Source organism: Sphaerodactylus townsendi, linkage group LG05 (assembly GCF_021028975.2).
Source record: "Sphaerodactylus townsendi isolate TG3544 linkage group LG05, MPM_Stown_v2.3, whole genome shotgun sequence".
Taxonomy (NCBI): domain Eukaryota; kingdom Metazoa; phylum Chordata; class Lepidosauria; order Squamata; family Sphaerodactylidae; genus Sphaerodactylus; species Sphaerodactylus townsendi.
In genome coordinates this window covers 87,524,087-87,536,834 of record NC_059429.1, presented here as the reverse complement: position 1 = coordinate 87,536,834, position 12,748 = coordinate 87,524,087, and the positions used below count along the sequence as shown (strand labels likewise).

Genomic DNA, 12,748 nt, shown 5'->3' with positions numbered 1-12,748 from the left:
ACCACAGATGTTCCAACTATTGATGTTTCCCCAGTATAAAACTGGAAGAGATGGTTCCTGGCCCACCTTGGCCCACAAGACAGAATGTCTCATTCACCCTACCTGGTTGCTTACTGTTCGGTCCTCCCCCCGCCCCCCAACCTTGCAGGTTTCCCTCTCAACAAGAGATGGAGTCGTGCTCCAAGGACTGTCATGGGTCTTGTGTGGTATGAGCAACCTAGGGAGGCAAATATGCTAGAGTCATCTCATCATGGAATCCTTTACCCTAAGGAGGCATTTTGGTTTCTAAAACAACGTTATTATAATAAACAAGTAATTAGGCAGGAAGCATAGATTTTAAGGAAGCAATTTACAGAAAAGGAAACTATAGCAGCTAGATTTGAATCCAGTAACACCTTAGAGACCAATAAGATTTTCAGAGTATATGCTTCCAAGAGTTAAAGCTTATTTTGTCAGAAGGGATTCTCAAAAGCTTATACTCCCCAAATTTTGTTGGTCTCTAAGGTGTTACTGAACTTGAATCTAGCTGTTCTAACACAGATTAACATAACTATTCTCAGGAACTATAGCACAGTTCACTGCAGAAAAAAAACTAGAGGCAATGTATATATCCTTCTTGTGAGAGGGATAGGTCAGCCATTGCTTACCTCTGAATAAGCTGATTGAGAGGTTTATTCCCTTGAGGTTCCTGGACTCAACTAGACTGACAAAAACTAAGGTAAAGGACATAAAACTACACAGTCCAGTAATCTGAACAAATTAGGACTCTTTCCTTAAATGTACAAAAGATAACTGGGGTGGGGGCTTATTCTCAAGCTCCTCACCACAAAGACTTGGGGGCAGCCCACTCATCCATTTGGTGTTGGGGCAATTTGGCTCTTGGCACCAGAGACAAAAGTAGAATCTTCCATAAAAGGCAAGGTGATAGCAAATTGGTGCTGTAATGCCTCTGAACTGGGTTTTCCCAAATCATACATCACATTTAAAATGTTACCTCTTCCCCTGGGGTGCTGCTTGGGACTTGAGTAACTCTTCCAGCAAATAAACTTGAACATCAGAGCAAGACAAATTCATAACGATCTCTCAGTGTATGGTCCTATAAGCACGTTAAGCCCTACTTTGTAAAGCAGACTTGGGTATGGTAAGTTACTAAATGAGAAACTACACAGGAAACCTTCATACATCCTGTCAAGTTCCGTAAAAGAAGATGCAAAATACATACATATAATCAATAATCTACCAGCATTACATGTACTTTGATCTTAGGAGAACGGCCCACTGGGTTGTTTTCATTTCATAAATAACAGATTGTTTAGAAGTGAAGAGGCCATTCACATTTTCAGAATGGCCGTTGCTCTCATTGCCTTCTACATTACATCACTCAAACTTCAAACAAGCGCATTTGAGATCAAAGCCTGTTTTTAGCCTCCCTTCTAAATGTGCTCTCAAAGGCATCCCTTGACTTCCAAGCATGTAGTCTCTACCATCACTTACCCAATTCTCAGTCATATCAAAGCTAACAACAGCATTTATCATCCATATAATGGTGAAGGCACCCAGTCTCCTTCCCAGTTCTGAAAAACACTCTTCAGATGATGAGGGATAAACAAAATTGCAAAGAAGACACTGTTGAAGCTCTTCAGCTTCAACATAACTATTCTCATAACTATTCAACAGACACTGTTGAAGCTCTTCAGCTTCAGGAACTGCATTATTTGGATTGTGCCCCCTCAGCTAGAGATAGCATTACAGCAGTTTGCTGAAGGAAGTGACCCAGCTGCCACAGGTCCTGGCCTGGTCATTATCAGAATTTATGGAACAGGCACCAAGGTTTAAAACTGTTACATTTGACTCCCTAAATATCGACATGTAAATTAATACAAATTACAGTCATCTCTCCAAAGTTAAACTAAAAGAAGGGTGTGACAGACCTAAGGAAATGGTGTATAAAACTTCACTGTGTATAATGCTATTTCATGTCAGAGGCAGCTCCAGACTGTTATCGGATTTACCTACGGATTCCCATCGGCCCTGCCAGCATGTGATTGACAATGCTGGCAGGGGCTGATGGGAATTGTAGTCCATAACATCTGGAGTGCCAAAGGTTCGCCACCACGGACCTAGGGCCTCAAAATCTAAGGGGTCTCCAGCCAAGAGAATAATATGTTTGACATTGTCATAGGTCTTTCTTACGCATGGTGTCATAATGCACTGTAGTCTCTAAGAAACTCTTCAGCAAGTTTCCTTGCACTCATTTTCAGAATAATACTGTCTTAAGATGATAACTTGACTGATTTCTGTATTGATTCTGTCCTGGGAGGCCTCACAAGTGGAATAGTTTAGGACCTCTCTTCATCCAAATCCAGCACTGCAGTGAAGGGTTAATTCCTCACAGAGCCTATGTATGTGAGTGACATGATGAAAGTGGGTGGAGTTTAGAACTCGGTCACAGATGCTGAAAGGATTGTTGGTTGGAAGTCTCACAAACAGATGTGTTTACTCTGTCTATAGACCTGTGGAATTGTCAGGGAAAGAGTTTTCTGGGGAAAGGACCCTACTCTAGCCAAAGAGAGGAACAAACTTCTAGGGAAAGAAGAATTCCTAGCCCAGGCTCTAAAAACAGAGCTAGTTCATCTCCTGAACTGTGTGTGTAGAACAGAGGGAGCTGGCTGAGTGAGGCAGATGGTGTCAGAGAGGGACCAATCTCTAGGGGGGCGGGGAGTTAAACTTTGTGTGAGGGAAGAGTTCCCATCCCTAGTTCTAAGGTGAATGTACTTCAAAAGCTCTGTAGTGATCCAATAGGTCAGTGGTTCTCAACCTTCCTAATGCTGTGACCCTTTAATACAGTTCCTCATGTTGTGGTGACCCCCAACCCTAACATTTATCCATTTTACAGATGGAGAACACTGATGCAGAGAGTCTTAGGCGATCCCTGTACTTCAAAAGCTCTGTAGTGATCCAATAGGTCAGTGGTTCTCAACCTTCCTAATGCTGTGACCCTTTAATACAGTTCCTCATGTTGTGGTGACCTCCAACCCTAACATTTATCCATTTTACAGATGGAGAACACTGATGCAGAGAGTCTTAGGCGATCCCTGTGAAAGGGTCATTCAACCCCCAAAGGGGTCCTGACACACAGGTTGAGAACCACTGCTATAGTTCATGGAAGTCTTAAGAGAAAAATTTGGATAAATACTCCTCTCCTTCTTGATTTTGGGCACCGGAGTTTACACAAGACCCTGTGCATGCAAGTCTGAGCCAAAGCTGTATAACAAACAAAAAGTCTATTTTATTTAAAATAATTTAGAAATCTGTAACAAACTGAAATCTTACTGAACAGCCAAATTCTGAGCTGTAGTATAAAGAACATCTTAATATTTTGTAAGTCAGCTTCTTTCCTTCTCACCCAAATTTCTCCCTGCCCTTATTCTGTTTCCATGAGGAGTTTAATAAAATTCTACTGTCTTATAGTTGAATTTTGAAAAGTCTCCAGAGTGATAATCTCTGAGATAAAGCACAGAGGAGAAAATAGGGGATATCACTGCAGTTCCTTAAGCTGGTTCAGTTATACATTCACTTTAGTGAGGTATAGAGTGTGACAATTGAATTTCCAGCAGCTCAGATACACTGCTCCTGCAGTTGCACCAAGAACCTGCTGTCCACATCACTTACGTTCTCCTTCCCCACCGGCAGTAGTGAGTTGCTGAATGTGCTTTATCATGCTTGGCCCTATGCCAGCACCCTTTTAGAAGCTGCAACAGTTCCAGCCTGTCTGATCCACTTTGCTCACTAAGCTGCTATTTGACTTTTCATTTACCATTTGGAAAACATGCTTAATTAATTCCATACACAAAAGAAAGCATGATCACTGTCAATGTATTTTCTTTTGATCCTTTTTTTGGATCAAGTTGAGGCCTAAAGGGGGATCTTGATCTCCACATCCCAGCTCTACCACTACAGGTGAAGACAAAGTGGAGGAGAAAAGAATGGCTACTGCTGCTCTGAGATCCTTGGAGGATGGGCCGTATGAAAATTAGAGAGACTTACAGACAGAGAACTTACTGTAAATCTGCACATTCTCTGTTTGGATAAGTGTATACAATTCTGGCCAAAATCCAGCACAATAAGGAGCCATCATCAGCCTTGCAGAAGATTGATTGTCTGGCCTCTGTGATAATCGGCATCACCAAATTCTCCAGTGTCTCATCTAGTTGTGCCAGGTACTGACTGGATGGCCTTTGCCATTACGCTCGCAGGCTACAATAATGTTTCAAGTTTAATTTATGACTCCACTGCATTCTTACAACTACATTCTAGTCCTGTAGACCAACAACACCTTCAGAGTACAAGCTTTCAAGAGTCAGAGTTTCCTCCATCAGATACCTAAGGAACACCTTTGGTATCAGACTGAGAGAGCTTAAACTGGACTCTAATCTAGATTTCCTACTACAGATCATCATGGCTACCCTCTGAAACACTGCAGTCTTGGAATTTAAAAGTGCTAAATCAATATTCTCATTTATATGTATGACATATGCCTAAGCTCTGCTTGATGCACAGGGAGAGGGATAAAAACCCATTCTGGAATCAGAAAGAGGTTCATGAAGCAATAAAGGAACGAGAACAGGGAGAAGCAGTTTGCCCCACAGCGACAACAACAAAAGCTGCGGCTCGCTCCAGGAGGTACATCTGTTTTCACTCTGCTTTAGAGAACTGCGGCTTGCATCGTTATTCTACATCACCAGATTCATTCGTTATTAAAGAGGTGTTCCTCTTCTTTAAGCAAAGTACAAGCATTTCTCCTGTTCCCACCAACTCCATATGTTTTGCTTGACTACAGCAGAGTTGTTAAGTAGGCTGCTTTAATACTTCCAAAGCCCAATTGAAAATAGACGCTCCAGCACGCACAGAAGTATTCAAAGGCCTTGCAGAGGCTAGAGAGTGCTAAAAATTGTGCAGCAAAAATTGTGCAGTAGAGAGCTCTAAAGGAGAATGTTAATGAGGTCAGAAGAGAGCACCCAAAGGAATCCTCCTCGAAATTAAACTTTGCCCTTTCTCCCTGGAGAAGCTATGGCACACTCACAACTGTTGTTAACTGCAATTCAGTGGCATCCAAATACTTACAAGACTTATCTGAGATGGGCCCACTTTATAAAAAAGAGAAACAGATGTCATCCACTGTAATATTATTTATAATTATTCCCACTAATAGTCTCATATGATTCCCAAGCTGGCTCCATTAAAGCACTCTTCAGGGTCACAGCAGGCTTACAATTTGTCTGCCCATGTTGTCCTTGTACCTGAATGGACACTGGAATTTTTCTCACCTATTCTCTACCATTCCTTGGAGATAAAAAATTTGTGTTTTATGGTACATACTCAAGATAACATCTGTAGTAAAGTAATAAGATTCTTAAACAGTTGTTTTCATTTCAACCTCCCTCCCTGGCGTGGTTAAGTTATACCTGATTTTGCGCCCCCCCCCCCCGGCCACATGACCAGATCAGCTGCGCTGGGGAATCTGTAACTAGGGCTTATTTTGGAGTAGGGCTTATATTTCAAGCAGCCTCCAAACATCCCGAAAAATCATACTAGGACTTCTTTCGGGGTAGGTCTTATTTTCAGGAAAACTGGATATGTTCATGGTACAATTAGAACTTTAAAAGAGTCTGGAAACAGCTCTTTCTATTCTGCTTCAAAGGGACCCTTTCATGGATAAGAGAGGAACTTTTACCGAACATCATCATGTCCAAGTAATTGGTTTAACACGCCAATTTTAATGAACACATGCTGTTGTCATTATCTGCCCACTGAAAGACAGGCTTGACTTTATTCTCCAAGGATGAGCTAAATCATTTGTAGATTCTTTGTAGCTGTGGCATTCTTTCCTATGGCACATAATAGCCTCTGAGCATTAGTCAAAAAGTCATGTTATGTTTTCCTTTAGCATGCTTGTATAATTACATTTAGTTTTCCAGAACAAATCTTCTGTTTTTTAGCCTCTAGGTTATTCAAAGTTCTAGCCAAACCATAAACCCAAAGTTCTAGCCAAACTATGGACGTAGTATACCTTGATTTTAGTTAGGCCTTTGACAAGGTGCCCCATGATATTCTTGCAAGTAAGCTGGAAAGATGTGGACTAGACAATGCTACTGATAGATAGATTTGTAATTGGTTGACTGGCTCATCAGTGACTCCTTTTCATCCTGGAGAGAAGTGAGTAGTGGAGTGCCACAGGGTTCTGTCCTGAGCCCAGTGCTATTCAATACATTTATCAATGTCTTGGATGATGAAATAGAAGACATGTCAATCAAATTTGCAGATGATACCAAATTAGGAAGGATACCAAAGCTAATACCCTGGAGGACATGGGCAGGATTCAAAATGACCTGGACAGATTAGAGAGCTGGGCCAAATCTAACAAAATGAAGTTCAACAGAGATAAATGTAAGATACTACACTTAGGCAGAAAAAATGAAATGCACAGATATAGGATGGGGACACCTGGATTGACAACACTACATGTGAAAGGGATCTGGGAGTCTTAGTAGATCACAAGCTGAACATGAGTCAGCAGTGTGATGTGGCAGCCAAGAAAGCCAATGCAATTCTGAGATGCATTAATAGGAGTATAGTGATCAAGGGACATAATAGCACCTCTCTATTCTGCATTGTGTTCAGTTCTGGGCACCACAATTTAAGAAGGATATTGACAAGCTGGAATGTGTCCAGAGGAGGGCAACCAAAATGGTAAAAGGTCTGGAATCCATTCCCTATGAAGACTTAGAGAGCTGGGGGTGTTCAGTCTGGAGAAGCGAAGGTTAAGGGGGGACATGATAGCAATGTTTAAATTATTTGAAGGGATGTCATGTCAAAGAGGGAGCAACCTTGTTTTCTGCTGCCTCAGAAACTAGGACATGGGGTAATGGATTCAAGGTGCAGGAAAAGAGATTCCACCTAAACATTAGGAAGAACTTTCTGACTGTCAGGGTGGTTCAACAGTGGAATTCACTGCCTTGGAGAGTGGTGGAGTCTCCTTCTTTGGAGGTTTCTAAACAGAGGCTGGATGATCATACGTCAGGGGTGCTTTGATTGTGTGTTCCTGCATGGCAGGGGGTTGGACTTGATAGCCCATGTGGTCTTTTCCAACTCTATGATTCTACACTTGTGAAGTAGGTTAGACTGAGAGACAGTGACTGGCCTAAGGTCTTCTGGCAAGTTTCGTGGCAGAATGGGGACTGGGCCCGCAGTCTCTCAGATCCTAGCCTGACAGCCTGGTGATCCTCAGGAAACGAGGAAGATCTTGCTGGCTGCTACCAACATGGTAGGTGTAGTTCAAATCCAGCTAGGCTTTTTCTTTCTTCTACCTGCAGGAATTTAGCCTGGGTGGAACCAGAGGTACAAACCTGGGGTGCCAACCAAAGGGCTTTTGGACTGTAGCTTGCCACTGGGACCAGCTCCTTGGCAGCTCCAAACCAGCTCAGATTTGTTTGCATTTTTTTGGCTTATGTGTTTTGTTGTTTGGAACTTTTCTTTATTGTAAGTGTCATGGGCCCCTCCTGGCAGAAAATGACTTACCACAAATATGCACACATGGGAAGTCATACATCCAGGCACATTTTCAGACCTGAAATGGTACAGTCCAGGAAAACCTTTACTCAATGTTTCTGCTGACTGTGCAAGCTGACCTGTCACATTCTGAGCCATCTGGAACACACACACACATATCCCCATTTAATACCAGAGTTCTATTACAGACCCTGCTTTTTCTTTTTTTCCTTGCAACATAGAAGTTAACTGAGAGAGAGAGATGAGAAAGAGCTTTAGAAGGTGGTGATAAGTCAAATACCACATGAATGTCCCAGCCAAAAAATACGACTCAGATCAGAGCATCACGGTTGTTCAGCAAAGATTCCTATTTCTTTAGGAGAGCCTACAGACCTTTTAAGACTATCCTTCATTTCAAGTATAATACACTGCTGGAAAATGCTTATGCCAGCGTCACCATTGATGTTTAAAGGACAGAGAGAAACCTTGTCAGTTAATATTTATATAGGTATTAACACAGAATGAAAACGCCCGGAATGGCTCATCTGTAGCCGGTTACGGCTTAATTGCAAGGCAGACATATATCCCAAAAACTGTAGCTGAGAACAAGAGGGAAGATAGAGGGGGTGGGAGGAGGAGGAGGATTTTATGCTCTTCTGGTGCCAGGAAAGTTTCACAAGGAAGGCAACTTGCAGTTCTCTCCATGCCCAACAATTCCAAAATCTCGTTGTTCTCCTCCTCAATAATCCTGTCAGAAGAGACAGGTGTTCCTCCTCATGCCCAATCGCAGTAAGGCAAGAGTAATTTGGTGCCACACTTAAAAAAAAGGGTTTTAAAACAACAGATTGGGTTTAAGGTGTTATTCCTGGAACAATATCTTTCTGGAACCTACGTATCTCTGAGCATGAAAACCTCCAAGTCTTGCCTTCAAGGACATTCATCTGGAATTATATATTAGTCACTCATCACATTACTTACATTGATCAAGGCCATTATCCAGAAGGCATAAGAGACTCGTGTCACCACCAGTCCTTTTGTTGGCAGGTCAAAGTTTGACAAATTTCCAGGATGATGTGGAACCAGTGACTTCCGGATGTGAGGGAGGTTGCTGCTACCGTTGGTTGTGATGTTTGTCAAGATGCAGTTGGTGTCCGACAGAAAAGGGTCAGCTATCAGAGGGCTTAGCAGGGCACCAAAGCCCACAAAGAAATGGAGGGCCTGTACAAAAGAAGAAGCAAACAGATTATTACTCCTTGCACCAGCCAGCATCTGGCATCTCTGCTGACAAAGGCTGGCCAGATTAGGTTTAATTAGGACAAACAGTTAGGAGTCTTGCTAGTATCTGGGTTCTGTTCAAATAACCTTCCAGAATTAAGTCTTTTCCTATCATTACAACCTAATAACAGGAGAAACAGATCTTCTCTACACAAAACTATCGCTGGCATAGGAGTCCCATATGGGTCAGAAATTAGTATTTAGTTAATGCTGCAACAGGTTTTTACGTATGATCTTGGGGAGGACTTTTTGTTAAGGAAAGTTTTTGCCCCTTAGATTCAAGCAACTAGTGCATGATGTTCATGTTTCATCTGATGTCTTATAATAACCCACTTCAACTGATGGGCAACTGTGATTTGGTGCATGCCTTCTCTGCAAGTAGTGCCCTGAGGGTAGGGGAAGGAATGTCTTTTCCAGAGTTCTCTATCTGATGGATGCAGCACCATCCAATGGGGTGGTTGCTGAGTAGAGATGCCTTATGGTGCACAAAGATGCAGGTACCTGGTGAAAGATGTTAAAATGTTGCAGCCCTAGTAATCATATGTAACTAACCAGTTAAACTAAATCCAAATGTCAAGAAAATACTGTTTTCTGTTATAAAAGCAAACACAGTTTCTTCCCTCCCCAGCAGCAAAATATTTTGCTATCTGAGGCAGCTGGAATAGAAGCTGTTTCCCCCTATTTTGCCAGAGCCCATAAGCCAGAGGAGATTATTTTCCTCACCTCTTAGTGCTCTCCACACACACACCCCCAGCATAAAAAAAGCCATGCCTTCTCCAACTCTCAAATTATTGAACCAAAACGGGTGACTGAACTCTTGCAAGGGGGAGGAATCCCCCAGAGCTCTGGCATGCGTAGCTTGCTGGCATATTTTGTTAAGAATCCTGGACAAATGAGTGAGTGACCGCTACCAGTCAGAAGATTATTTTTATTTCAAGCACCATGCAGCACTGTATAAGAGGCATTTGCTTTTCTCCTTCCCTCTCCACCCATGTAAAGAAGCATCTAAGATGTTGCCTACTGTGAAAAGATATGCCTCACCTTCAAGTAAGGAAAGCAAAGCAAAGCACTGCTTTATTTATATGCACATTTCTATGGATCAATTAATCCATTACGATTTATTTGAGTGATAAGCCTGGTATTTATTGTTATAACGAACATGTCAAAGAGAACAAAGTAGCTACCTGAGCTCATTTATTCAGAGCATAATTACTTCCTAATGCAAATAACTTCAGACAGACAGTGCAATTAAACTTTTAGGCTTGCATCATTACCTTCCTGAAGCGGCGTAAGGTGTTGGCATTTGTGAATAGCTTCACTCTGTACATGGGCTTGGATCCAGCCTAGATGGTTCTGCAGGAGAAAGGAATTCTGCCCACAGAGTATGATTTCTTTGCCTCCCTCATCTCAACAGCCTGAAATGGCACCTAGCACCTTTTCCTGGAGGTGCAACGAACAGAATGTGGAGACAATTTGGACTGCAGTGAGAGGGGGAGGAGAGAAAGGGCCAACACTCTGTGGGACATTGTGAATTTCCCCTTTGGGGCAGAAACGTTGGCCTGGATCTGGCCCGTAGTCATGAGCTGGCAATTCTGTCCTGTGCTCTGCAGGCACGCCCAGTCAGGTCTCCTCTGGAGTAGTGCCCTCAGGTATAGATAACAAAACTTAAGAGTATCAATAAGAGCGGGCAGCCAGGAGCAGGAACTGGAGGGCAGCGGGACCGGAGCTGGAGATCCACGGCTGGGCTTGCACTAATAGTGGACCAGGATGATTCCAGCAGGCAGCCTTCCCTGCTCAGCAACCGGAGCCTAAAATAGGCTAGGGCAGTGATGGCGAACCTTTTTGAGAGAGACAGGAGTCGCTCAAACGCTGCAACCCAAGTTTTCTCCACTTATTTATCATGCTTGCAGTGCCAAATAATACACAGCAATTTAACCTGAATACTGAGGTTTGAGTTTAGAAAAAAAGCGGTTGATTCCGTATGCATTACACTTGTGAGTAAGCTTGGTGGTAGTCGGTGGCTATGCTTTGAAGAAACTATGCAACTCTTCCAACGGGTGAATCATGACCCTAGGAGGGTTTACTCAGAAGCAAGCCCCATTGCCAGCAACTGAAAGGCTTTACTCCCTGCAGTAAAAAGATCGTGCACTTTTTTAGTTCTTCAACCATGAAAATCTCAGTGGGGTTTAAATACCAGCACTCTAACAGGGTTACCTACATGTTTTGGCTCCCAGCTGCCCAGGCCAGCTCTAGATGTGTGGGGAGGGGACTTTTCTGCCCCCCACATGATCTAACCTCTGTGTAAGTGTGCTCCACAGAAGAGGGCTCCAAGTTCGGCATACACCACTGGGCTTAGGGCCCAAGTGGGCTCAGGTTGCGCCTCAATGCTGCCAGGTGCCAAGCTCCTGCAACGGTGCTGTGCTTTGGTCACAATCCTGCAATGAAGTATCACTCTCACTGCATGACTCTGAGATGAGTTTGAACATAGCCAGCCTGGCACTTCACCTCCTTTGATTCACCTGGGTCTTCTGTTGCTGCTGTTCCTGCAGTATGTGGAGGGGTCCTGGGTGTTATGGCTTAGGTTTGAGACCTGTGCAGTGGAGGCATGGTAGCTATCTCGGGAGTTAGAAGCAGGTTCCAATTGGGTGACCTCTGGCACATCATCTGTGGGTACCTCTGTCATGTTAAGCCCAGGGTCCCCATGGACCTCTTTCCCAGTTGAGTAAGGTTCGAAGTTCCCTCAGGGACTCTTCCCCTGTAAGACCCCCCCAAGTCTGGAGTCACTGGAACTGGTTGGAGGGGAGTCATGACAGGGACTGAAAGAAACGATCTTCTGATTTCAGCCTACGATCATTCTATTCTGATGATGCATCCACTGAAGACCTAGTAAGGTTGCATCTCACTAAGGAAATTCTAGGGTGCATTATGGTAAAAATTGAATGGGACTTTTTATACATAGGGAGTGGATGGGCTTACATGTTGCATCTGGTCTCAGCCCTCTCACATTAAGTGCATGGGTTCTCTTGCTGGCTGGCTGGCTGGCTGGCGTGGAAGAGGGGGCTGAAGGGGGGGTCAACATATTATTCCCTAAACAAATAACTGAAGAACAATGTGGTGTACGTTTCTCTAGTGCTACAATGTCCCTTCTTCCTTGGGCAACAGAGCCTGCCCTTGCAGTTTAGCAACCTTTAAAGTGGGATTAGGAATAGTTCCTGAATACTCCAGACCTCTCTCGGATGCAAAGTCCTTGGCTGTAATCAGGACAATGACTCTTAACAATATAGTGAAAATAATAACTTCAAACTGCAGAGAGAATGGAGAATTTAGACCTGGAACAAGCACAAAGGTATACAACATTGGGGGGCTGGGGTCAAGAGAACTCAAAAATAACATAAGAAAAGAGTCTTAGCTAGTTCTTTTTTGTCTCACCTGCAGGAAGACAGCAGAGTCCTTCTGATAGATCTTCACCAGTTGCATATTGGAGAGAGTGTCAATGCATCCCATTGCCAGCCCAGCCATGGCCATGACCACTGCGAGAACCACCACATTATGGCAGAAGGGGATGATGGCAAAAACCACAGAGATCGCAAGTGATGATGCAAAAAGGGCGAGCAAGGACTGAGCCAACCTGGACCAAACAAAAGAGGCAGAGGTCACTGCTACTGTCCACTTCATTTTAAAACTAGCCTCTCTTTCAAGGGACTCAGGGCTCCAAAAAGGATGCTTCCAACACCACTGGAGGGGGAACAGGTTAAATTGAGATCACGTAACTGTGCTAAGGTCACTCAGTGAGTTTTGAAGCAAAGTAGGGATTTGAACTTTGGTCCTCCAGTCCTAGCTGGGTCTCTAACCATTAGAACTGCCTCTTGTTCTTCACTTCTCTTGTCAGTGTTAACCTGCATGTGTGCTAATGGCTACAGCCCAT

At 43.4% G+C, this 12,748-nt stretch overlaps 1 protein-coding gene across 2 annotated transcripts in view; it reads right to left on the bottom strand.

Moving 5' to 3' along the window:
- MFSD4A (major facilitator superfamily domain containing 4A) overlaps positions 1-12,748 on the bottom strand; it is a 47,963-nt gene that overhangs the window by 14,522 nt on the left and 20,693 nt on the right. For both annotated transcript variants that reach the window (XM_048497298.1, XM_048497297.1), the window contains 2 exons: positions 12,253-12,451; positions 8,527-8,766 (listed from right to left, as the gene is read on the bottom strand). In XM_048497298.1, coding sequence (XP_048353255.1) covers positions 8,527-8,766; positions 12,253-12,348 — 336 coding nt within the window. In that variant the 5' untranslated portion in view covers positions 12,349-12,451. The remainder of the gene's footprint in view (positions 1-8,526; positions 8,767-12,252; positions 12,452-12,748) is intronic.